The sequence below is a fragment of the Mustela lutreola genome, chromosome 8, assembly GCF_030435805.1.
Source record: "Mustela lutreola isolate mMusLut2 chromosome 8, mMusLut2.pri, whole genome shotgun sequence".
NCBI classification, from domain to species: domain Eukaryota; kingdom Metazoa; phylum Chordata; class Mammalia; order Carnivora; family Mustelidae; genus Mustela; species Mustela lutreola.
In genome coordinates, this window is record NC_081297.1 from 29761202 (window position 1) to 29789058 (window position 27857).

The 27857-nt window shown below is 37.1% G+C and overlaps 1 protein-coding gene across 10 annotated transcripts in view; it reads right to left on the reverse strand.

Annotated features, from left to right (window-relative positions):
* The window catches only part of ZNF438 (zinc finger protein 438), a 185465-nt gene that overhangs the window by 11371 nt on the left and 146237 nt on the right, over positions 1-27857 (reverse strand). For 8 of the 10 annotated variants that reach the window (XM_059184195.1, XM_059184190.1, XM_059184194.1 and 5 more), the window contains one exon: positions 16314-16381. In XM_059184195.1, the coding sequence (XP_059040178.1) occupies positions 16314-16350 (37 nt within the window). In that variant the 5' untranslated portion in view covers positions 16351-16381. Of the gene's footprint in view, positions 1-3353; positions 3440-16313; positions 16382-27857 lie in introns of all 10 variants that reach the window. The other 2 variants (XM_059184197.1, XM_059184196.1) reach the window with 1 other exon arrangement.

Genomic DNA, 27857 nt, shown 5'->3' on the forward strand with positions numbered 1-27857 from the left:
TCCTAAAGTCAGTACATCTAGGACCCAGATTTCAGGCAATCTGATACCATTCAAATAGGCACTTCCCCAATCGGTTATCTTGTATCCAGAGTCCAGTTTTGTCCATTCTGCTCACACAACTTCCCTCCCTGCTCAGTAGAGCCACGCTCTCAGCTAACGCCTTCTCCTTCCCTCCTGTAATGACACCCGCAAGTGACAGCCAGGTACACTCCCTGCAGCAAGGGACTGTGAGAGCCATCCTGCCAGAGTGAATTCATTCCCTTGATTCGCAAGAAAGGCAATGCTTGCTGAGCACCAGTTTCTTCACTTCCTAATACTTATCAACACTTTACATACACTATGTCATTTAATTGTCACAAAAACCTGAGTTAGAAATTTCCATTAAGGGGTGCCTGGGTGGTGCAGTCGGTTAAGCGTCCAACTCTTGATTTTAGCTCAGGTCCTGACCTCATGGGTCGGGAGCTGGAGCTCCATATTAGGCTCTGTGCTCAGCACGAATTTGCCTGGATATTCTCTCCCTCTGCCCTTTCCCCAACTTGTGCATGTGCCTCCCCATCGCTCTCAAATAAATTAATTAAAAATCTTAAAAAAAAAGAGAGAGCAAGAGCGATTATTGCGAAGGACTTTTTATAGATCAAGACTTTGAAGATGGTTCAGTACCGGTGCTAGGACTCAAAACCCAGGCCTGGCGGACATGCTGACTGACCTTACGGAGCACAGTGATGGCCTCTATCATGGTCACCAGTGAAAACATGGGGCTTGGGGTTCAGAAAGGTATGGTTTCAGCTCTTGGCTTTATCTCACGGCTTGGGAAAGTCACTCTCTGAGCTTAACTGTCCTATTTACAAAATGGGCATAAGAGTATCTTGCTGCTAAGGTCACGGTCAGGATTAAATGAAAAAAGTACCCATGAAGGGGCCAGGATAGTGCCTATGACAGTTAGATGCTCAGCAGACATTAACCTTTCACTTTCTCTTGACAAGAAGTCTATGAGGTTAGGTTCCCAACAGTTATTTTTGGTGAGAAAAAAAAAAAAAAGCACAAATCTTGAATGCTAATCATATGGAAATAGTACTGAATCCTTAAACTGATATTTCTTTTTTGAAAAGTAAATAAATATGGAAAGAGGGAAGGAATGGCTATTATTTGTGAATAATGGTCCCAATAAAACTGTAAAGCATTTTTTCCTTCACACCTCTCTCCAGCCACCTCTTAGGGCAACTCCACCGTCCCCACATCTCAGCTATCCTATCAACCCCTCTTCCTCCCTGCCCCCAAGTTTCCCACGCCTATTGACAAAAGTGCTAATCAGAGGAACCATTATAGTGAAAAGGAATTAACATATGTGCATTTTAAAGAGTTGTTTACTGGGACACTCTTCCCTGATTTTGTTTATATTGAGTATAGAGGCTAATTACTGTTCTCAGCCCTGGCCAGGAAGAAAGTCACTCCCCTTAGTAGACTGGGAGTGGGGGTGAGCCCAGGTCTCAGTGGCCCTGGAAGGGAAGGAGCCTAGAGCAGAACTAGGGATGCTGGCCACAGCTCTGCAGGACCTAAAAGCAAAGAGCCATGGTGATTTTGCCATTTAGGAGGGAAAATATCCTCTCACAGAGGACAGGGACAGGTCAACCATAATTTGAAACCATTTTCTTGTAGATTTCAGTGTTTTGGGTGAGGAAGTCATTAAGAAGAAAATTTAAGATAGCTTAAAAAAAGATACAAGGAAAAGGTGGGTGCAGAAAGAGGAGCCCATAAAATTAAATAAATTAGACATGTAAATATATCAGGAAGCAAGAAGAAATAAGCATTCTTTGTGAAAGAATTTGAAATCCCATTACCTAAAATGTTAATGGCAATAAAAGGAAAACTAATATGACAGGGTTTGTTAAGTTTAAGTAACTAATTATTCTTTTTGGACCACATATTTCATGTCCCAAATGAAAATATAAAAAGCTTTATCATTTAAAATACATTTTAATAATCCTCCATTTCAATGAATTTTTCCTTCATTTTAATTATCAGTCCTTTTATCAGTCCTTATTTCTGGGAGGAATTCTGGATTTCAAGTGCTTCTGATGAAAAGCAGTTGAGAACTATGAAATCTTTTAATTTTAATACAGTTAAAAAGATAAAGTTATTAATCTTTTTGGCCAAAAAATTATAACATGCACAAGACTGTATTAATTATTACAAAACAGTCAATTTTGTATCTTTACCCAAATCTAAGAATGACTGAGTAGGATGAAAACGTAACAGTTTATGATCTATGGGGGACGCAAAGAAGACAAAGAGAAACTCGAGAAATGCTTTATTAATTCCATTCTCCATTTCTTATTCTTACTGTTAATATTAACTAGAATTATTAAGACTCAGTTCGGTCACACAGCTGAAATTCAGAACAGTTTGAAACTGAATGTGATCCAGGTAAAAACATCACATCACTTCATTTGATGTCCTTCCCCTCCTAGTAAATACCTGTGCACACCATCTTTCCAGGAGATTCCGACATTTTCTGAGTCAGTGGTTTTTCAACACAATGGGTGGGCAGGGAAACATCTCCTTCCCGCAGACGAACTTTCGTAAGCCACACGGATGTCTCAGGGCAAGAACTCTTCGACCAGCAAATTAAAAATGGGCCCCTTTTAATCATATTTTAATATCAGTTGGAATGGTTAGGAATCTGGGATGAGTAACAAGATGGCAGTTAGTGAAGAAAACCTTTTCCTTAGTGGGATAAACAGAAAGATAAGGTTTCAACATGAGAATGTACAATCAGTTGGAACAATTAAACCGGGACACATGCAGAAGGCTCTTGCCTTTGGTTCAAAGTACCATTTTTACGAACCCAAAGTGGCAAAGATCACAGTATGGTCAAAAGCAAGGGACTGGAAACACAAAGACAGTTTTATACTGTGATTTCAAGAGTAGATTTACTTTATAGAATGGGTAAATTTTAAGAAGCATCCAAACGGCATTTTTAAAAATGAAGTAATTGTTCCACTGCTTTATCGTACGGTTTTACAGATGTTTTGTTTTCACTTCTGATTTATCTTCAACTCACAGTGATTTACAACCCTTTTTGCTGCAAGTTTTTCTCTACCTCAGCTTTTATGTCAAATAGTTCATGATTTGTAAGTGCAAAGGCACAGGACTGTGTATCCCTTTGTCATGGGGATAATTATTCCCTAAACTTGTGCTTGGTAAAGTCTTGACTGAATTATTTCTTAGTCAAGACACACCTTGATTAATATAGAGAGATCACCTAGAATACAGACACACTGGAAAAAAAAAAGAAAGACAACGAAACAGCAGACACTCGCTGGTACTGAGGTAACTGCATGAGCGGTGGTTACCTTTGTGAAATGGACCAGACTGGTTGTGTAGGAGTTAATCGGCAGATACTGATTCTGAGGTGCAGCTGAGGTAATCAGATGCCAACCTGAGTCACCATAGAGAGAGAAATCATTAGAGCCGGAAAGCTGTGGGACCACTCTGTTACCCTTTCCTTGATTCTGCCCAGCTTCTTCTCTATCAACACCTTTACTGTAATTTGGATGGCAATGATAAAGTCTGGTTGAAGGAATATGTTCTCTCATCTACATGAGAAACGCGTCAGAGTTAACCCTCCATCTTCCCTGAAGAGATGCAGTGATTATGCAGTCCACCTGCGTTCCCTTTTTCTCAAGGCTCTGCTCAGTGGTACGTGTGTGTACTGAGGTACATGACCCCTGGTTCTGGAGCTGACCTAATGGCTGACCATCCGTGGACACTGCTAGCATATACTGGGTTCACCCCATTGCTATCTTCCTACGGCACCTACCCTACCTGGTCCCACACTGTGCTCTCCACTCCCACTGCTTGCTGCCTGGCGCTGAGGAATCCAACCTCTGTGAACAACGGACAACATTACAAATTTAAAGTTCCCAGTGTCGAACTGTAGACCTGTTCCACAATCTTTTATCTCTAGGAGACTCCCTTCAGTTCTTCACAGGGGTTAGTTCAGGTTTCTCTCATTGCTTTTCTGAGGCACACTCTCTCTCCTCCGCCTTTATGCCCATCTCACTCTCTCTCTCGCCAATGATTTCTGGCATTGACTCTGCAATGGACAAAATGTTTGTGTTCCCCCCAAATTCATATATTGAAATCCTAATGCCCCAGCATAATGGTATTTAAAGGTGGGGCCACTAGGAGATCATTAGACCATGAGGGTAGAACCCTTATGAATAGGATTAATGTCTTCATAAAAGAGACCCCACAGAATACAATGAAAATATAGCAGTTTGCAACCCAGAAGAGGGCTCTGAAGGGGAGCAGAATACATGACACCAAATATGCTACTTTGGCATGAGGATTATTTTGAGCTAAAGGCAACCAGACATAGAAGACTCAAGAAAAACTTTTACCTCTTCCCAACTACCTGAAAGAATTTTGCTAGGGAGCCTGGCTCAGAGAGAGGGGTATTACCAGAGACACGTTTTATCTGAATGTCCCATCTCTATGACAGGACAAACATCTAATTACCAAACATCTGCTCTTCTTATCATCTTATGAATTATCCTCCTCTTCTTTAGAGCCCCAGGCCCCTCTCCCATTCCTTAGCTCAGGATGACCTATAAAAATCAATTCCCCAACTTGTCTTTGGGTCACACTGTCTTTGTGGGGCTTGCATTCAGACAAAATTGAATTTGTTTTTCTCCTGTCCTGTGTTAATTTTATGATTAGGTTAGCCAAAGAACAACAACAACAAAAAAGGGTAGAGGAGAAATTTTTCCTCCCCAACAGCTATCTCCAGAATCTGACCATGTTGGTACCCTGATCTTGTACTTTCAACCTCCAGAATTATGAGAAATAAATTTCTGTTGTTTATAGCCACGTATTCCACTGTGGAATACGTGGCTATAAACAGCCTGGATTGACTAAGACCTCATGGACAAAAGAGAAGTCATCAAGTAGAAAATCACTTACTGTTCCTTATTTCTATTTCTTAATTCTTATATGCAATTAAATAACACAAACAAATTTCCTATTATGGGGTGAGGGGAAAGGAGGCAGAAGCACTGTTACTCTAAATGTACAATTCCATCTACCTCAAGTCCTGAGACTTGAGGTAGTAAATGTAAATGTAAAAAAAAAATGCATTTTAGAATAAGGAAGTGGGAGTATTTCCAATCCTGTTCTGTACCTTATGCTTCTCTCTAGGCCCCTCCTGGTGTTTCAGGGATCCTCTACCATCAGTGAGCTCCCAGCCTTCCCTGACCATCCTGTCTAAAAGTACCTGCTTAGCCCCATGTGATCACCTGCTGTTTCTTTCTCTGCTCTTACTGTCCTTCATTATAATGATACTATATTATCTGTTTCCTCCTGTTGGAATACAAGCTCTAAGCAAGAGGAGCTTATTTTATTCACTGCCAAGACCTCAGTCTCCAAATCAGTATCTGATACACAGCCATCACACAGTATGTTATTCACTAAATGAGTGAACTATTAACTCTCAACTATATTGTCTTGCTTTCTCCTTTGCTTTTGCTGAACACAAAAATATAAAGTGCAAGACACCAATTAGGAGTGTATTTGGGATCTATCTCCTCCTCAGGCTACTGTCCTATCTCCTTTCTGTTCTTCATGAGAAAATTAAATAGTAGTTAGTGTATATGGTCCCTGTCTCTACTCACCAGCTTCTATTCATTCCTCAATCCCCTATACCTTAAATTCCATTGTGTAATCCTAAAATGCCCTTCTGTCAGGAGTCAGATTTTGTGCTTAATTTATTATATCTCATTTAATCCTCCACCAACTCTTACTATTAACATCTCCAGACTACAGATAGGGAAACAGAGTATTTCTTGAAAGGGCACAAGGCTGGTAAGTGAGAGTAAAATTTGAACCCAGGTCTGTCTGGCACTAAAGCTGTTCTCCCTTATATTCCAACACACTGAACTTATTACTAAATTGTTTCACAACTTATCTATTTACATGTCAGTCTCCTCTGGTGGCTGGTGAGTGCCATGTAATAGGAAGCCACAGCATCATTGCTGGAGAGAGAGTTAATACACAGAGTGATCCCCTTCAGTGTCCTGGGCCATTCTTGCCTGGGTGGCCTTCTTTTACAGAGCTTCTAGTGAGCAAATCAAGTTCACACCAAAATGGCATTTTTTAAAAAGCAACAATTACACAATAAATTTAATGGCACTTCCAAATACTGATGTATTTTTTTATGATGTGAATGAAGAAAAAAATTATTACAAAGGTGTTTTATAATTTTAGAGATAATATAGGTTTTGTAATCCTATACCACCTGCTTTTGAAATGAAGTCACTGAAGAACACTAGGACTGAACAAAAAAGTCTAAAAATGCTGAAAGAACTTCTGGATTCCTCATGTGGCAAGTCCTGCCTCTTTAATAAATTTGATCAAACATTAGGGCTTCAGTGCTATGGCCTATGGTTTGGATCTGGGGGATTTCCTCTTTTGGTGGTTGCAGGGGAGAGGGAGTTCCTCAGGGAAAAGAAACAAATTACATCACATATTAAAAGGAGGGCAGGGGTCTAGCTTTGGTTTTTCCTTTTGCTACTGGAATGGGTCTGAGCAAGATAATAATCCTTATTGGACTTCAGTTGCCTCCTTTAACAAGAGAGGATTACAGTGGATCATCACGTCTCAAAGTGTGGCCTACCAGCCCTGGGAAGAGTCCCGACACTGTCTTCTCATACTAATAACAAGATGCCGTTTGCCTTTCCCAGTGCGTTGGTCTCTGCATCTGTTGCATTAATGGGACAAAAGGGAGAACTGGGTAAAACTGCTCTGACACCTTAGCCTGAATTCAGGCAGTGACAGCAAACTGTCCACACAGCCATATTCTTTACCAACACACTCTCAGTACAGTAACACAGAGGCAGCACAAATTTTTAGTTTTATAAAAACCATGCCTTTTAAAAACGCTGTGTGATGGAATGGTTCATACTCATAGAACCTCCTGCTGCACACCGAAGGATGAGGCCAAGCACTTGAGCCACGTAGTTGCAAAGCTGAACTAGTGGCTTTTGTCACGGAATGCCACTTCTACCTGACACTACAGCTGACAGACACATATTGAAAGAGCATGGTCAAATTTAGGTACTTGGCAGACATTATCTCAAAAGTGAATGAACAGAGCTTGTCACTACAAGAAAACACATCTGAGGGCACCTGGGTGGCTCAGTGGGTTAAGCCGCTGCCTTCAGCTCAGGTCATGATCTCAGGGTCCTGGGATCGAGTCCTGCATCAGGCTCTCTGCTCAGTGGGGAGTCTGCTTCCTCCTCTCTCTCTCTGCCTGCCTCTCTGCCTACTTGTGATCTCTGTCAAATAAATAAATAAAATCTTTAAAAAAAAAAAAAAGAAAAAAAGAAAAGAAAAAACATCTGATGATAACCGTTGCCAGTGATAAAACTCATTCTTAAAAGCAGCAGAATTAAGAGTCACTTATGGTTTGTCTCCCTCCCAATCCCATAAATGACTCTTAATCTCACAAAACAAACTGAGGGTCGCTGGGGGGAGGGGGTTTGGGAGAAGGGGGTGGGATTATGGACATTGGGGAGGGTATGTGCTTTGGTGAGTGCTGTGAAGTGTGTAAACCTGGTGATTCACAGACCTGTACCCCTGGGGATAAAAATATATGTTTATAAAAAATAAAAAATTAATTAAAAAAAAAAAGCGGCAGAATTTTGGAAAACATAACTCCATCACTGGGAGCTTGAAGTTTCCCAATACTCAGTGATTTTTGAAATGAGACTGGCAGTTACATTAACAAATCTTTCAAATACTGAGTAAAATGTTACATAGAAGATCTGCAAACTCAATGAACTTTCCCCCCCAAAAAACCAATACCTGATGTTACATGTCTGGTTAAAAGACTCACTCAAGATTAAGACCAAAAAGTAGAAGAAGAGAATTACCTTGACGTGGTTTCAAATTTCTCATCACAACTAAACTTTAAGAAGTGACCTGACTTATTTGAAGTCAGTTACAGTTATAGGACATATTTTAGTGTTGTATCAAAGAAGAAGAGGCACAATTACCTGAAAAGGCTATTAATATACTCCCTCTGTTTCCAGCTACTGGAAAGCTGGATTTCCTACAAACACCTCAACATAAATGACATATCACAACATGCTGTATGTAAGACCAGATGTGTGACTCCGCCATTTTTAATGAAGCCAGACTTGTAAAACATATTTGCAAAGAACAAAAGTCAATGCCAGTCTTCTCATTAAATGTTTCGATTACATAAAACAGGTTACTTATATTAAGCTGTAATGAGCTTCTTATTCTAAAATGAACTCACAAATATATATTTTTTTCAGCTTATAATCTCAAATATGATAAATACCAATAGATACAATGGATATACACAAATGTTCTTTAAAGTCCTCAAATTTTTAGGAGTATAAAGGGGTCCTGAAACTAAAAAGTTTGAGAACTGCAAACTTAGATAAAATCTAATGTCCCAGCTCTTCTGAGAGTCTATGATTTTTTTTTTTTGTTGGGTTTGTGAATGAGAAAAGAAAATCTGGAAATGTCTTGCTATTGGTTGATAAGTTTCTATTTCTTTCACTGTGGTGTCCTGTGAGAATATAATATGGCAGATCCATAGGACAGGGTTTTGAAAATAAAGCATCTAAAGGTAATTTATCCTAATAAAAATATCAACTATAATTAAGACTTCAGTAGTTGGAAATGTTAGAATGAAGATTAAGTAATGAAATGCTTGACAAAAATCTTACAAGGGTGTAATGCTTCAGAAATTTATTTTACTTAGTGTGAATTTATATTCAAGGAATAGCTCATAAATTACATTTAAACTAACGATGTTTGTACTTTCCCCCAGTTTAAAGAAATGCCATCACAAGGTTCTCTTGGTAGTATAAAATCTTTTACAACATAAAGCACTGTTTTTAAAGAACTTGTAACAAAATGCATTCCCAATCATTTTAAACTATTTTATCAAACAAAACTAGTACGTTTTTGTTTCTAGTATAAGTTGCATGTTGGAATTTCTGTAAGGATCTTAATAATTTTGGTGCCAATTACTTTACAGATAGGACAGTATGTTTATCCATTAAAGCACTGTAAGATTTATGTATTTCTGTTCTTATTAGTATTAGACTTTTACAAACATGAAATGCCTAGCTTACCTTTCTGGCTTGCAAAGCATCCTAAATACCTCTGTCAAACTTCTTTGCTTTTATCTCGGCTCAACTCATCATACCAACCATCTGCATAAATAAAGATGTAAGCATCTGCTATATGGCAAATGGTCTCAGGGGCAGATGTTTCCATCCTTGTGTTCATGTCACTGGGGCTAGATACATTATTTGAACAGATGTACACAATCTGAAAGTGTTGTGTCCCTCAGTGAAATGTCTCCAACTGCTTTCTATCAAAGAACATAAATGCTATTTGCACCTGCATTTATGTTAATAATATAAAGGCAGCGGGGGTTCTGACAAAGTGGAATGTGATGCTATGAAATATATTTGCATGGTTAATTGGAGCTTCTGAGAGACTCTGCTGCCAAATGGCCGCAATGACATTGCCCAAGCGGACTATCTGATTAGTAGCCTGTTTTTTAAGCAGGGAAATACGGTTATTTCAAACAACAAACTCATAATCTGAATTTACTAGTAAGAATATTCTAAACCCTAGCATGATAGCTCAAAATAGGAAAATAACTTCCAATATAACGTCTACCTGATAAGCTGCAGGCCACCCAGGTCATTTCCATTTTGTTCTATAAGGAAATTTCTATGGGTATTTGTGTGTTTTCCATTTGTAATGCTGTCAACAGCATAACATACCAATAGTCTATAGTGGTATTTTGCAGAGGTTATTACACTGGAAAGTTCCAATTTCCAACATTAAGTAAGTTAACCAAAACCAGCTTGAAAATGTCAATTTGTAGATGGTCTACGACATAAAATGGTACCAAAAGTCCAAGAACAGCATTTATACCACTAGTTAATGATCAAAATGTTTCCATATGAATGTCACATATTTAAAAACTTAATATGTTGGTAATACATAGGGAATGATTCCCCACCCCCCAATAATGAGGTGACAAAGCCATGTTAACCACTAAACACAAAGCATCAGATTATAGTGGTTCTCCTTGCTACTGTGCATTAAATGTGAGGGCTGAAGAGCTAAAGAATTTGCATTAATTGTATTCAAAGCTTTACTGAGCTAAAGACTTGTGGTCTCTTTCAAATAATATATTTATTACTTTATTTTTATTTTTTTAAAAGATTTTATTTGAGAGAGAAAATGCATGAGAGCACAAGTGGTGGGAAGGGACAGAGGGAGAGGGAGAAACAGACTTCCCACTGAGCCAGCAGCCCAACTTGGGGCCTGATCCCAGGACCCTGAGATCAGGATCTGACCTGAAGCCAGACACTTAACAGACTGAGCCACACAGGTGCCTTATATTTATTACTTTATGAAATTGACATTGATGATATCAGTTATCAGTGTATTGATAACATCAAAGTGTTCCCTGAATTTTATTTATTGTTTTTTTTTTTAAAGATTTTATTTATTTATTTGACAGAGATCACAAGTAGGCAGAGAGGCAGGAAGAGAGAGAGGGGGAAGCAGGCTCCCCACCGAGCAGAGGGCCTGATGTGGGGCTCGATCCTAGGACCCTGAGATCATGACCTGAGCCGAAGGCAGAGGACCCAGGCGTCCCAGTTCCCAAAGTTTTAATATGCTATACTCATAAATACCAAAAATCAACTTTGCACAAAATTCTTGTATTTGAGCTAAATGTTACCCAAAGTAACTTATTTGGCACATTATTCTGAGATTTACATTGCATTTTAAAAGAATTTACAAGGTAAATTATAGTTGATCCTCATTATTTTCAGATTCTAGAGGTACAAATTTCGCCTGCTTGCTAAAATTTCTTTACAGTCCCCAAATGCATACTGGTGATGCCTGCATGGTCATCTGTGGACACGTACAAGCAAAACACACGAGTCACGCCACACACATTCTCAGCCGTGGCTGATGCTCTCTGCCTTCTTGCAGCTCTTCTATTACAAACAAGTGTCATTTTCGTGCTCTATTTAGTGTCACCTTTTTCTTATTTTTTTCCCTTTTTGGTTGGTGATTTCACTGTCAAGCACAGGGCTGCTATGCTGTCCAGTGTTCCTAAGTGTGAGAAAACACGGATGTGCTTTGTAGAAAAAAGACATGTGTTAGATAAGCTTTGTTTAAGGCATGAGCGATCATGCTGTGTCTGTGAGCTCAGAGTTAAGGACTCCACAGAAAGCTAGGTTCTGTACTGATAGTTGATGAAAATATTGTGCTGAGACCAGAGCCTCAGAGGAACCTAATGGTGTGGGGCAGCAGTTCCGTATTAGCTACGACCTTATAGCGCGGGGCTCTCATGAATGAGGAGCATCAACTGTATCTTATCTCATCTGGCTTGTCCAGAGCAAGAATTACTGTTCCCAGTTGAGAGATGAAGAGAAAGGCTCACTGATTTGGCCAAGATCAAAGAGCCTGAAAAGAAGGGTGGAGGGGTCAAGAGAGCTCAGCTTGTCAGCTCTTAGTTGGGTATTCTTTCCCCAGACTGAGGGAGCAGGAAGAGAGGGGGAAGGAAGGAGAGGGGAGAGGAGAAGAGAAGATAGGCCTGGAACTTAAGAAGCGGCTTCAATACCATGATGTAAAGAGTCAAACTGTAGTTAGATAAGACAATAAACCATTTTTAGGTTAAGTCCTCACAGAAAGTAAACTATTCTCATAGGCAGCACAGCTTTACTGAAACTGAGCCAAAATTGTAGAGCTTCATTTGGATTTCCTTTTTCCTTCTGTGCTCCTTCCTCACGGTCTCTCCAAAGGCAGTACGTATTTGTTAAGTGAACACGCAGACTTGGGAACTCCATCTTGGTGTTTTGTCAAGAAGCACAGATTAAAATGTATTCACAGCATCTAAGTCTAAGAATTTTTTTGAAGTTTGAGTTTAAAACATTTTCAACAAGTTAATGTATATATGAGAAGCCACTACATGCCAAAGTGCTTGAAAGCCTGCCAGAGATAAAAAAATTCATCAAGAAGTTTATGAAGAACCTGATTCTAGGAGCCCAGAAGAAAATTTTGCTTAACTTAAAAAAAAAAAATTCACTACTTTCCCCGACTGTTCCCTTAGTTCTAATATGCTATACTCACAAATACTAAAATGTTTATGTTGAATGTAAGTATATATATATTTTAAGTCTACATTTTTAAGCCATACCATAATTATTTTAAAAGTATTTTATTAAATCAGAAAATCCATGTTTTTTTTTTTTTTTTTTAGATCTAAATCTGAATTCACATGATACATGGTAATGGCCATGACTGCAGTGTTAAACACTGTACAGGTTTCGGAAATGAGTCGGGGTTGACTGCATATTTAGCTAACTGCTGTGATTCCAAAGGGGGTCATTAAGACCCTCTTGCCTCTTCCCTCTGCTGTGTCCTCACTCCCACTTATTATTAGTCTCATTGACTAAAAATAGCACCCACAATTGGAAAACTACCTTTGAACAATGCAAATGTTATGACAGAGCTGAGAAGAATGTTGGAAGATCTGCGTAAGAAGACCCTCTACCTGCAGCACATTTGCCTCCTTAATGGCAAAACTGAATTGTGAATTTTCGAACGACTCCAGTAAAACAGACCCTCCCTGGGCTTAAATGAAGATTCTTTCCTATCCATTGAACAGTAGGACTTGTTTCAACCAACTACCTGGAGACCAACAATTCATCCTGTCTTCTCTGAGGAGCAAACTTCAATCCTTCATTGGCATCACCACAGTGAACTTTCTGGCACATGGAAAGCATAAACTGTCCTGTCAAAGAACCATGGGGCAGAGCTGCTCATTTGTGTGTTCCTTATCTGGCAAGTAAAAAATTCATGTGCATTTTCAATCACTGTGGTGGTTTTGATTTCCTTCAACAAATTTAAAGTAGACATTACAACAGCTGTATTTGGCTTTATTCCATTGTTTTCATACCTTTTTTTTTTTTTTTTTCAAAACATGGTCTATTACTTGCTACAATTTGCTATTTTCCAACATGAAATATCCACCCTTATAGTTCTATTATCTTACCATTTGAAAATATCAAGCAAAAAACCAGAAAGCTATGGGAAAACCATAAATCCTATTTCCAAATCCCAAATGCATGAGAAGACAGAATATTGTAATGAAGTAAGTCTAATGAACTTCTGGAGATTCGATACGTAATACTTTCACACAAAAAGGAATAATGATGACACTAAATTATACTGGAAAGCTTTTAATATACTACAGATTATCATTAGAGTGATACTATGATATTAAATCCCCTTATCCAAAATTAGAAAACATTTAAATAGAAGGCACTAGAATTTCTAATTAGTTTCCTCCAGTTCTTTCTCAGCATTAAGCCCATATCCCTTGACCCCTAAAGTCCACTTCTTAGTGTTCTACACACGGATTAATGTCCTGAACAAATGTCATCTCCTCTGGTGTGTTTCCCCCCCAAAACATCAGCCTCAAAACTTCTGGCTTAACCAATGATCCCTTCATCCAGGTTCACAAAGGATGTCATACTTTCAATACAGCATTTGCCATGAGTTTAGTTAATTACATACATGTCTGCTCTTCTAATAGGATTTTGTGTTTTGTAAAAGCACAAAGATCCCTCAGATCTTTGGATCTGACTGGTTAACTATTATACTGGTGATATTAAATCTGCTTCCACCATGGAAATTTTGTTAGGAGACACTATGTGACACATTGGATTTTCTTAAGCTCCACAACTCTGCTAGTAATATCTTAACCTGAATTTCATATATTAATATGTATAATATATGTTCATGTGTGTTTATAAGTCTGAAATGTTTAAGTACCATAATTTTAGATAGCCATCAATGATGTGTTAAATAAATTACTCAGCATTTAATTAACAAATGACATGTGCTTAGCACATGTCTCTTGTCACATAACTGATTACATTTGATGATAGAAACATAAATTCATATGGCTGATCAAAGAAGAAAAAGGGGAATGATCTAAAAATAGAACTAGAAATGTTCTTTATAGATTTACCCTGTGACACAAGGAACCCATAGTGAGTTTTGGATTTTGATAGTTCTGTGTTCAAGTTTTAGCTGTCACTTCCTTGATTGGTGATCTTGGTAAAAGTAACCAATCTCCCTGAACCTGTCAAAGATTATACCTAATTTATGGTGAGGATTAAAGAAAACAAAGTTGTGGGCAGAGTGACTACCACACTGGAGGCACTCGATCAATTGAGCTCTTTTAGTTATTTTTTTCTTTTTCTCTTTAAATTCTGGGCTTGGGGCTCAAGCATCTCTGGTCCCAGAAAAGACTGACAAAGTATTTACGAGTGCTACTGAACTCCTTGCTAGGCTTGAAGGTATCTTATTTTTTGGCTAGGGCCATGGAGGTAACTAAGCTCATGAGGCTCAAGAAGTAGACACACACACAAAAAACCAGAATAAGGCCTGATGAGAAACAAAGGAGGCAGGAGGCATGAGAGGTGACATGAATGACTCTCCCATATTAGATGGAAACCAAGCAGCTCATTGCTTCATTACACAGATTTACCACCTTTTAGAGATGGAGAAGAATATCTAGTAATCCTGGCTTTACTAATGGGGAAACCGAGGCTTACAAACAAAATAAGTTGTCTGAAGTTCCACAGCTAGTTGGCAGTAGATGTGGGAAAGGAGGACAGTTTTCCGGACATTCAGTCCTGTGCTCTTCCTTCTAAGCAGTCACACCACTAGCCCAGATGAACAAGGTGATATCAGCTAGGACACTAAGTTTCCAACTCCTTGATCAGCTACGTACTACTACAGATATCTTCCAAAGGATATACACCAGAAAACACTCATAGGAAATGCATACTTTCTGTTTCTAGTTAGGGTTCTCTCCTTTCTCTCTCACCCCATGCCCTTTCTTGCCCTTGTGCTCAGGACTGGATCTCATGTGAGTCTTAAGGACACTTAATCTTCCTTTGGTCAAATGTCTGGACCAGAAGTAAGTCTGAGGTCCACTCTGTATTTACTTCCTTTGGGTCCCCATGGATCATGCTTGGCGTTTTAAGGTACCTGGTACCTGAAGGTACCTGAAGCAGGAGGCAGCCATGTTCATCTCATTGCATCAGCCTCCTCAGATGGAGAGAGCCCAGATATCAATAATGACCATTAAGAGGATAGCCACTATCATCTTACAGTGCCTTGTACACAAGTAGGAATATGCTGGCTGATTCATGTGCATATCTCCTTTCATCTCCATGTGACCATAGGGTAGTACTTACTATGTTCATTTTACAGATTTATAGAGGAGAAATTGGAGTCAAGTGACATATCTAAGGTATGCAATTCAGTGGTAGAACTGAATGTCAGACCTGAACTCTATGCTCTTAACAGTTATGATGCTTCCTTTTGGTAGAGAGATCAAAGAGTGTTTGCTACGGTTAAGGGTTCTTTATAGCGAATTCCCTCATTCATTAAAAGTTATGTCTTCCTTGTAGGAAGCCCAAATTCACATTATTAAAGACATTATTTTTCTCACATACATATCAAAACTTCTCTTCTGTGTAGAAGAGAACATGTAGGGGCAGGTGAAAGACTTGAATTCTTCCTAAAGGTTAGAGTTTGCCCTTGACAGTGACGGAAATTTAATTACTCTTTATTCAGAAAAAACTCTATCTCCACCTATAAACTGCTTTTCTGAAACCTCCAAGAGTTCCTTTTAAAAAAGCCATGACTTTCTTTACAAATCACGTGGGGCTGGATCTGAATAAAGTAATTCCTGTTTCTTTCTAAATGACTATGAGAAGAAACAAGTCAAAGAAATGTATTAGTGAATATCCCCTCTCTCTACATGTGTGTTGTACGTGTGCATGTGTGTAAGAATATATATATACACATATATAGTCTTCTCATTAAAACATGTCATTCTGTTTCACCAAAATCAATACCTGATAATTGCCGTTGACTTCAATGGGTGCCAACTAACTGCTAACTCATGGCGTGGGTTCTGTGAGCTTTGTGTGGGGATGAGATGGTCCTGCTCTCGGGGAGTTCTCAGTCAAACATACATGTCCTTCATACACTTCAATAATTTACCAAAGGAAATCAACTTTCTGATATAATTAGAATTTTGTTCTCAGTTCCAGGAAATAAATTACCTCTGGTTGGGGGACAGTGGCACTGAATGTGTCAATTTCCACTATTTATAACACACGCATTACCACTTTCCTCAGCATGGTTTATCTTACCTTGATCTTTCGGTGGTACTGAGAGAGAATTCTGCATTATGATATGCTGGACGTGAATAGCAACTTTCCTAGAAAGAACCAAGCACAAATAATAATTAGAAACCAATTCACATGCCTTGTTAATACATACAAACAATGTACATTATAGCTCTTTAAAAACTCTTCCTAGTTTTAATGATCTGAGTAATAAGAAATGGACTGTACTATTAAGAAACTCATGTTTTTATTTCCTTCTCATTTGCACACAGAAAGGGATGCCCGGAGGGTACTGGTGTAGGCCTGGAGGTGGAAGCAATGACACTGCGAGAGAGGAACTGTACCTGCATCTCTGTCCACCGTAGCAAAAAAAAAAAAAAAAAAAAAATGTAGGCAAAATTAAGATTCCCTAAAAATGCCTGCCAGATTATTATGTTTCATATACTCTATTTAAGAAGAAATAACTCAAATGTTTAGCAATATAGGTAAAGCTAGCATAATTGCACTAATTGCAGTGTATTCATTGGATGAAATATAATTCAGTCATTAAGATACAATTATAAAGATTATGTAGGAAGATGGAAAATGTACTGAATGAACATGGTAAATGATATACACCCTAGGATTACAACTATATAAAAAATAAAAGGGATAGCAAAATGCAGGACAGGAAATAGGTTAAGATGGGGACTGGCCATGTGTCTGTTGAGGCACTTCAGGGCTTTCTGCCTCCAAATTAGCTATTTTCTGAATTGTCTACTATATAATGTATATTCAAAACATCTGAATATAAAAATAAGGCAGTCAAAGACATTGAAAAAAATATAGGTAAATATTTTATAAGCCGTCAAACACAGAAGTGTTTCAAGCATGACACCAAAGACAGAAGCCATTAAGGTAAAGATGGATGAATTCTTCTATTTAAAATTTTAAGTGTTTTAAAATAGAAAATTAGCCAAAGTTAAGAGGCTTGACTTCTACGACAGCCAAGACTGAGTTAACAGAGGCCAGATTTATCCTCCTGCCTGAAAAAACCCAAAATATAGACAAAATATGTGAAACAATATTTCAAAAAATTGGACATCAGATCATAAGAGACTGTTCTCCTGGGGGAGAGGAAACAAATGAGAAGAGCCATATGATAACGTTGTAGGAAAGGAGAAACTTGGTGGAGATTCCCAGAGTAATGGAGAAAAGAGAGCTGTGGAAAGAGAAAGAAAGAGCAAAGAAGAGGGTCTCTATCAGGTATTCGCACATGTAACAGATCAGTACATGCAAATAAACTACCTGAGGTCAGGGGAAGATCCAAGCTGCTCTACACTCACAGAAACACAGGGATATCACCCCTTCCTACCAGCCAGACTGAAGACACTCCTAATTCACAGGACGTTGAGTAGAGGATAAAGAAGGTCTTGCCTTAGCAGAGGAAATAATCAAGCCCCACACCAAGCATTTCTCTGATTTCATGTAACAAATTGTAAAGCGAGACTGAAAAGGAACAAACTATTTCCAAGTGCCTTAACTGTACATTTAGAACAGACCTACAAAAACATCCATCACCCAACATAAACTTCATATCTGACATAGAATTAAAAATTATCAAGCATATAAAGAAGCAGGAAAACATGAGCCATAATGCAGAAAACAATCAAAACTGACCCTGAACTGACATTCATTAGAATAAGCAGTCAAGAACATTAAGTTCTAACTGTAATTAAGTGAGGACTGTATTTCATATGTTCAAAAAGTTAAATACAGACAGGAAAGATATAAAAAAGACCCACATAAAATTTCCAGAGATGAAAACTCTAACATATAAAAAGAAAATACACTGGATGGGGTTAACAGCATATTATCCATGTCAAAAGAAAATGTTAGCAAACTTGAAAACACAGTAATTATAGATTTTTCAAAATGAAACTCAGGGAGAAGAGAGTAAAAAAGAAAGAGAAGAAAGGAAGAAATGATTAGTGAGGGCTATAGGACAATTCAAAGCAAACAGCCCAATATATATTTGGAGAGAAGAAAAATGGAAGGACAAAAAAATCATTTTAGAAATAATGGGCAGAAATGTTTCCAAACTTGAGTAGAACTATATAAACACACAGACCCAAAAAGCTCAAAACTACCCGAAGCATTAAAAAAACAGTGAAAACTATACCAAAGCATATCATGACCAAATTGCTCAAAACTGCTAAAAATAAAATATTTTTAAAGGCATTCCAAAGATACATTACATATAGAGGATATCCTGTTGGAAACAATGCAAGTGAGAAGATAGTGGAGCCACATCTTTTAAAATACTGAAAAAAAAAAAAATACCCTGTAATGTAGAATTCTATGTTCACAGACAGCATCTTTAAAAAATAAAGGAGAAATGAAGATATTTTATAAATATATAAGCTGAAAAATAGATTACAAGTTCATTCACACTATAAAAATGTGAACAATGTCTTTTAGGCAGAAGGAATGTTAGATTAGAATATGGATCTATAAATAGGAAGGAAAAATAATAGAAAGTGGAACTGTACAGTAAACATACAAGGCTTTTTTTCCCTTAATAGTTGAATCTCCTAAAAATATAACTATTTGAATTAAAAGAATTAAGGATGCAATGTGGGGTTTATAACATATGTAAAATGATATATGATAACAATCAGACAAAAGTTGAGAAGGGAAAAATGTAAGTATACAATTGTAAAGTTCTTTTATTATCAGTGAATTGGTATAATATAACTGCATGGTACATTATGCAAAGTTGAACATGTATATTATACATCTCAACTCAACAACTAAAATCACATACAAAAAAGAATTTCAGCTAAAAACCAAGAATTTAAAAAATGGAATCACAAAAATACTGTTTTTCAAGGGAATAGAAGAGAATAAAATAGATGGGATATCAAGATGACTAAAACCTAATCATATCAATAATCACATTAATTATAACTGATACAAATATCTCAATGAAAGATAAAGTTTGGATAAAAATGCAAGAACCAACTATATGTTGCCTATAAGAAAGGCACTTTAAATATGGAGATACAAATAGGTTATAAGTAAAAGAATGGAAAAAGATATATCATGTTAGCACTAGATAAAAGAAAGTTAAGTGGTTATATTAGTATCAGCAAAAGTAGATTATATAGTAATGAATATTACCAGGCATAAAGAAGGTCATTTCATAATTAAACAAAGTCAACTCATCAAAAAGATGTACTAATCCCAAATGTTTATGTTCCAAATAATTGAGCTTCAAAATACATAAAGCAAGAACTAATAGAACTGTAAGGAAAAGTAGAAAATAATTCATAATCAATACTCAGTAAGAGACAGAAAATCACTAAAGATATTAGAGGTCAACTTGACCCAACATTTATAAAACATTCCACCCAATATCACAGAATACACATGGTTTTCAAGTGCACATGAAATATTTATCAAGACAGACCATATTTGGGGTCATAAAGAAAGTCTCTATACACTAAAGAGGATTCAAGTCATATAATATGTGTTCTCTGACCACAGTGGAATTAAAAAAAAACACAAATATTTCCTGGGAAATCTTCAAATATTTGTTAATTAAATCACACACTAACCTATGGATTCAAAGAAGAAATCAAAATGAAAATAATAAAGTTTTTGAACTGAATGAAATGCAAAAACAACATGTCAAAAAGCAGTACACAGAAATTTAGAGTACTAAGCATCTCTTTTAGTAAAGAAAGTAGGCCTCAAGTCAATGACTTGACTTGACTTCTACCTTAAAACCCAGAAAAAGCAAACTTAACCCAAATCAAGTGGAAGAAAAGAAATAAGAGACTGGAGTAAATAAATGAAAGGAACAACAGAAAAATAAGTAAAAATAAATTAAATCAAAAGCAGACTCTTCAAGAATATCAATAAATATGATAAACCTTTAGCTTAATTAATCAAAAGAAAGAAAACACAAATGACCAGTATCAGGAATGGGAGAAGTGACCTCATTATAGATACTACTGCTATTAAAAAGATAACAGGGATCATTACAAACAACATTTTGGCAATAAATTTGATAATTTAAACTAAATGAACAATTCTCCTGAAAGACAAATTACCAAAGTTCATTCAAGAAGTTACCTTATATTTAAAAAAAAACTGAATTTCTAGTTAAAAATCTTCCCTTGAAGAAAACTCTAGTCTGCAGTGGTTGGTTTGCTGGAATGTACTGAATATTAAAAGAAGAAACACTATCAATTATATACAAATTCTTCTAGAAAATTGAAAAAGAGGGGGAATTCTAACAGTCTAATTCTATGAGGTCAATATTATACAGGAACTACACAATATTAAAACCAGGTAAGTCACTAGAAGGCAAGAAACCTCCAGACCAACCTCCCTCAAAACATAAATGCAAAAATTACTAACTAAATTTTAGACCAAAGAAAATACAAAAAGAGAAAACTACAGGTCCTATCCCCGTTGAACACAGATGCAATAAATCCTCAATAAAATACTAACAAACTGAATTCAACAATACATTAAAAAAAATTTTCACCATGATCATGTAAGATATATTCCAGGGATACAAGGGTGGTTCAATATTTGCAAATCAATCAATATGATACATCACATTAACCAGAGAAAGGATAAAAACCACATTATCATCTCAATAGATGTAGAAAAAGCATTTGACAAAATACCACATCCATTCCTAATAAAAACCCTCAACAAAGTGGATTAGAGGGAACATATTTCAACATAATAAAGGCCATATTTGAGAAACCTACAGCTAACATCATACTCAAAGGGAAAAACTGAGAGCTTCTCCCCCAAGATCAGAAGCAAGACAAGGATATCCGCTCTCACCACTTTTGTCCAACATAGTATTGGAAGTTCTAGCTGCAGCCATTAGGTAAGAAAAAGAAATAGGAGGCATCCAAACTGGTGAGGAAGAAGTAAAACTTTCACTATTTGCAGATGACATGATATGATATGTAGAAAACCTAAAGACTCCAACCAAAAAATAAATAAATAAAAAAGATTCCACTAATAGAATTTATAAATGGATTCAATAAAGTCAAAGGATACAAAATTAATATGCAGAAATCTGTTACATGTCTGTGCCTTAATAATGAAGTAGCAGAAAAATAAATTAAGAAAACAATCTATTTACAATTGCACCAAAAAGAACATGATGCCTAGGAATAAATTCAATCAAGGAGTTGGAAGACCTATACTCTGAAAACTATAACAATGATGAAAGATACTAAAGACAACACAAACAAATGAGAAGATTTTCCATGGTCATGAACTAGAAGAGTATTACTGAAATGTCTACAGTACCCAAAGCAATCACAGTTTCAATGTAATCTGTATCAAAATATCAATAGCATTTTTTCACAGAATTAGAAAAGATAATACTAAAATTTGTATGGAGTGACAAAAGACCCCAAATAGCCAAAGCAATCTTGAGAAAAAAGCACAAAGCTAAAGGTATTGCAATTCCAGATTTCAAACTATATTACAAGGTTACAATAATCAAAACAGTATGGCAGCAGCACAAAAACAGACAAACAGATCAAAAGAACAAACTACGCTAGAAGTAAACCCATTATTATAGGGTCAATTAATCTATGCCAGAGGAGGCAAAAATATACAATAGGGAATAAATAATGTTGAGAAAACTGGGCCACTACATGGAACTGGGTCACTTTCTTACATCATACAAAAAAATAAACTCAAAATGGATTAAAGAAATAATTGTGAAACCATAAAACTCCTAGAAGAAAACATAGGTAGTAATTTCTTTGACATCGGCCTGAGCAGCATTTTTTCCCTCAGTCAAGGGAAACAAAAGCAAAAACAAACAAGAAAGTACACCAAAATTTTGCTTTTTGCACAGCAAAAGAAACCAACAGAACAAGGCAGCCTACTTAATGGGAGATATTTGCGTGAAGACTCTTTGGGGGTTATTTTTGCAATATGCATCCTGAGCCTTAAAGTTCCACATTCCTTTTGATTCGGACCTTCCTTCCACTTGGAAAATTATCATTATAATGTGCAAAGCTATACTGCCATCAATCTTAATTATCATCATCTTTAGTACCCTTTTAAAATTCTTCAGGGTGCCATTTAAAATACACACCAAAAGTAAAACCCTAAGTAAATTAACATACAATTTTACAATAAAGCTATTATCAATAATGTTTCTTAAAGTATTTAAAATATGAAAAATGCTTATCATACATTTTTGTATGAAAGGGGCTGGTTATGGAGAGGTATGGCTCAATACTTTTCCCCATGTATGTATGAGAAAAACTACCAAATATTAAAGGGGAATATTTCTTACCTTTTTTTTTTTTTTAAAGATTTATTTATTTTAGAGAGAGAGTGTGTGTGAAAAGGAGAGAGAATCTCAATCAGACTCCCCATATGGAGCCTGACACAGGGCTCAATCCCAGGACCCCAGGACCATGATCTGAGCTGAAATCCAGAGTCAGATATTCAACAAACTGAGCCATCCAGGCACCTCTAAAAGGGGCTATTTCTGAATGGGGGATTAAATTACTGTTTTTTTTCTTTCCTTTTTATGCTTATGGATATATGACTAAGTTTCCCAAATGAACAAATACTGTCTTTACCATCAGAAAAAAAAAAAAGCCAATTCTTTATATTGTTGCTATGGAATGCTATATGAGATAAGGAGTGCTATTAAAATAATTATACTTGTATCTCCAATATTTTGGTATTTAAAGTAGAAAATTTGCTCAAATGGAATCTAATTTCTTCCTCTACCATATAAAGCACTGTTGTATTGAATTCTACTGTAATTATGAAAAATGAACAAATTATGTAATAAATGCACCTATGCTTATTATAGAAAACTTATGAATAATCATAATCTTGCATCTTCTGATTGGGCTGGAAATAAAAGTGCATTATATAAATGTGCTAGAGGAAAAGTGGCATAAAAAGTCACATAAGATCCAAGTAATTTTCAAATATCATATAAGCAAAGTCAATATGCATCTTTACTCAAGGCACCATGATACAGGACTAGCAGTCAGTGGGTCCTTCACAGTAAGTACAATTTCGGATAATTATAACCCAACTTTCTCACTTGAATGCTGAAAGATATAGTAAATAGAAAAATCTACCTGAGAGGAAAAAATATTAACAAATGCAAACAGTGAATGCCATAAATTACAGCAAGATTTAATATAATACACTTTCTAAATGACTCATATGAGTACTCTTAATCTCAGTTAATATGTCATTTTTTAAGGGTTGATTAAAAATGAAGATTAGGTGAATTGGTTACTTGAGAAGTGACAGCTTAATGGTTCTAGAAATGGAAATCTCCCATATATTCCTAGTTAAGGAAAGCTAAGGCAGATGTTGCCTTGTCTTTGTTATGCTAGCTTGCCTTAAAAATTAATTTAGATAAAGAACCATACACAATACATGAAAATCACTGGCTCCATGCTCAGTGAACTCATTAACATTAACCCCGGTGTGAGTATGTGACTAAGTGCATACTTTTTTGTGTGCATATGGCACCAACCAGAGCTGCAATGTGGCTGTTTATATAGATTATTATTTCTAGGGAACCATTTCCTAGAGAAGAAACATGCCTGCCTGATACACTGTCGTTTAGATAAATGCCATAATGCAGAAAAGTGGCCAGGAGAACCTGAAATGTGAAATATTTAAAAATTTTTGGGTGCCTTACCATTGGTAATTTATGAAAGGCTCTTCTTTGTATGTTAAAATAATGTGATTGGGCAGGTGCTCCTCCTACAGGCCTTCCTGTTTTGATTCTAGGGTGACTTTTGATTTTAAAAATTTGTATGGAACTAGAAAAAACTGCGAATTGCTAGGGAAATGTTGAAAAAGAAAAAACAAGCTGGGGGCATCACATTACCCAACTTCAAGCTTTACTACAAAGCTGTGATCACTAAGACAGCATGGTACTGGTACAAAAACAGACACATGGACCAATGGAACAGAGTAGAGAGCCTAGATATGGGTCCTCAACTCTATGATCAAATAATCTTCCACAAAGCAAGAAAAAATAGCCAGTGGAAAAAAGACAGTCTCTTCAATAAATGGGGCTGGGAAAATTGGACAGCTATTGTATAAAAGAATGAAACTCAACCATTCTCTTACACCACACACAAAAATAAATTAAAAATGGATGAAAGACCTCAACGTGAGGCAGGAATCTATCAAAATCCTAGAGGAGAACAGGGGCAGTAACTTCTGTGACATCGGTCACAGCAACTTCTTTCAAGACATGTCTCCAAAGGCAAAGGAAACAAAAGTGAAAATGAACTTTTGGGACTTCATAAAGATAAAAAGCTTCTGCATAGCAAAAAACAAAAAAACAAACCAGTCAACAAAACAAAGAGACAATCCACAGAATGGGAGAAGATATTCACAAATGACACTATAAACAAAGGGCTGATATCCAAGATCTATAAAGAACTCCTAGAGTTAGAAGTAAGATGGTGGAGGAGTAGCAGACTGAAATGATATCAGGTTCCAGGAGTTCAGCTAGGTAGTCATCAAACCATTCTGGACACCTACAAACTCAACAGGAGATAGAAGAGAAGAGCAGCAATTCTAGGAAGAGAAAAGTGACCACCTTCTGGAAGGTAGGATGTGCGGAGAAGTGAATCTGAAGCAATATACAGGAGGAATGACCACGGGGGCGGGGGGGGGGGCGGGGACAGGCTCCTGGCAAGCGGTAGAACAGTGGAGTGCAAAATCAAAATTTTTAGAAGTCTACTCCATTGAGGGACATGGCTCCAGAGGCTAAGCAGGGGTGAAGCCCTTGGGAGGACAATGTGGTCTCAGGACCTGCAGGGTCACAGAAAGACCAGAGTTTCTGAGTGTGGCAGAGCTCCCAGGTATCGGAGCAGGGAACCTGGCTAGCAGTGAGTTCATAGCTCACAGTGACTTTAAACTGTGATCCAAGGCACAGCTGGGCCATGCTTTTCAAGCAGGTACCCCACAAGTGGCAGATCTGGAGAGACCCCCCTCATTCCTCCTCTAGGAGAAGTGGCACAGGAGTGAACAGCAGGAATCTGCTGGGTTTGGAGACTCCAAACAGGGCTGTGTGCCAGAGAAAGAAACACTCAGTCACAGGCTGGCTGAGCATGGAGTGAGGCCAGAGACCAGGGAGACGGGAGGGATTGACTGCTTTTCTCTGAGGGCATACTGAAGAGTCGGGCCCTGAGCTCTCAGCTCCTCCATGCTGGAGATTGGGAGGCTGCCATTTTCATTCACATCCTCCAAAGCTCTATGAAAAGCATTCAGGGACAAAAGCTACTGAGAGCAAACCTGGGCAGATTACTTAGCCTGGCCCCTGAAAGGGCAATGCAATTCCAGCTCAGAAAAAGACATTTGAGAATCCCTGCAATAGGCTCCTCCCCAAGAAGATCAGCAAGAACATCAGCCAAGACAAAGTTTACCATTAACAAGAACAGCAGAACTCCAGAGTTAGGGGAAAGCAACGCATAGAATTCATGGCTTTTCCCCCATGATACTTTAGTCTTGCAAAGTTAAATTAAACAAAAAATTTTTTCTTATTCTATTTTTTAAACTTTTCCTCTTTCCTCTTTTAACGTTTCTTAACTAGTTTATCTTAACAATACCTTTTTAAAAAAATCTTTTAAAATTTTCATTGTTATAGTCATATTTTATCCCTTCATTGTATTTAACCTTGTTTTTTATATACATATAGAGTTTTTTTCTTTAAAATTATGGGATACAATTTCTTCTAACAGATCAAAATATACCCTAAATCTAGCACATGGCTTTGTTCTAGTCTCCAGCCTGATCACATTCTTTCTTCTTTTTTTTCTTTTTCCAAGCAACTTATCAATTACTTTTTTAGGACTTTTAAAAAAATTTTCATCTTTACAGTCACATTCCATACCTTCAATGTGTTTACCCTTATTTTTGTATATGTATAATTTTTCTTTCTTTAAAATTTTGGGAGCTGGTACCTTCTATTTTTTTTTTTTTTTTAAGATTTTATTTATTTGACAGAGAGAGATTACAAGTAGGCAGAGAGAGAGAGAGAGAGAGAGAGGGAGTAGGCAGAGAGAGAGAGAGAGAGAGAGAGGGAAGCAGGCTCCCTGCCGAGCAGAGAGCCCGATGCGGGACTCGATCCCAGGACCCTGAGATCATGACCTGAGCCGAAGGCAGCGGCTTAACCCACTGAGCCACCCAGGCGCCCGGGAGCTGGTACCTTCTAAAAGACCAGAATACACCCAGAATCAAGAAGGTAGTTCTCTTCTATTCACCAGTCTATTTATTATTAAAAATTTTTTTTTTAATTTTTATTTTTTCCCTCATTCTTCTCCCCTAGTTGTGGGTTTCTTCTGATTTGGTTAGCATATATTTTTCTGGGGTCTTTGTTGCCCTTTTCGTATTTTATTCTCTGGTTCATATATTCTTATCTGGATAAAATGACAAGGTAGAAAAACTCACCACAAAAAAGAGAACAAGAAGCAGTACTGCTAGCTAGGGACCTAATCAATACGGACATTGGTAATATGTCAGAGCTAGAGTTCAGAATGATGATTACCAAGGTGCTAGCTGGGCCTGAAAAAGGCATGGAAGATATTAGAGAAAACCTTTCTGGAGAAGTGAAAGAACTAATCAAGTTGAAATAAAATTGAAATCAAGTTGAAATAAAAGAAGCTATTAAGGAGGTGCAATAAAAAATGGAGGTTCTTACTGCTAGCATAAATGAGGCAGAAGAGAGAATTAGTGATATAGAAGATGACAGATAATAAAAAAGCTGAGAAAAAGAGAGATAAACAACTACTGGACCATGAGAGTAGAATTTAAGAGATAAGTGATATCATAAGAAGAAATGATATTAAAATAATCGGGATCTCAGAGGAAGAAGAAAGAGAGAGAAGAGCAGGAGGTATATTGGAGCAAATTATAGCAGAGTATTTCCCTAATTTGCAACGGGAACAAGCATCAAAATCAAGGAGGCACAGAGAACACCCCCCTCAAAATCAATAAAAATAGGTCCCAAACCCTCATCTAATAGTAAAACTTACAAGTCTTAGTGACAAAGAGAAAATACTAAAAGCAGCTTGGGACAAGAAGTCTGTAACATACAATACTAGAAATATTAGATTGGCAGCTGACGTAACCACAGAGACCTGGCAGGTCAGAAAGAACTGGCATGATATATTCAGAGCACTAAATGAGAAACCTATGCAGCCAAGAATACTATATCCAGCTAGCCTATCACCGAAAACAGGAGAGATAAAAAGCTTCCAGGACAAACAGAAACTAAAGAATTTGCAAACACCAAGCCAGCCTTACAGGAAATATTGAAAGGGGTCCTTTAAGCAAAGAGAGAGCCTATACAGAGACAATATACACTAATAGTCACCTTATAGGCAATACAATGGCACTAAATTCATGTCTTTCAATTGTTACCCTGAATGTAAATGGGTTAAATGCCCCAATCAAAAGAGACAGGGTATCAAAATGGATATAAAAAAAAGACCCATTGATATGTTGTCTACAGGAAACTCATTTTAGACCCAAAGA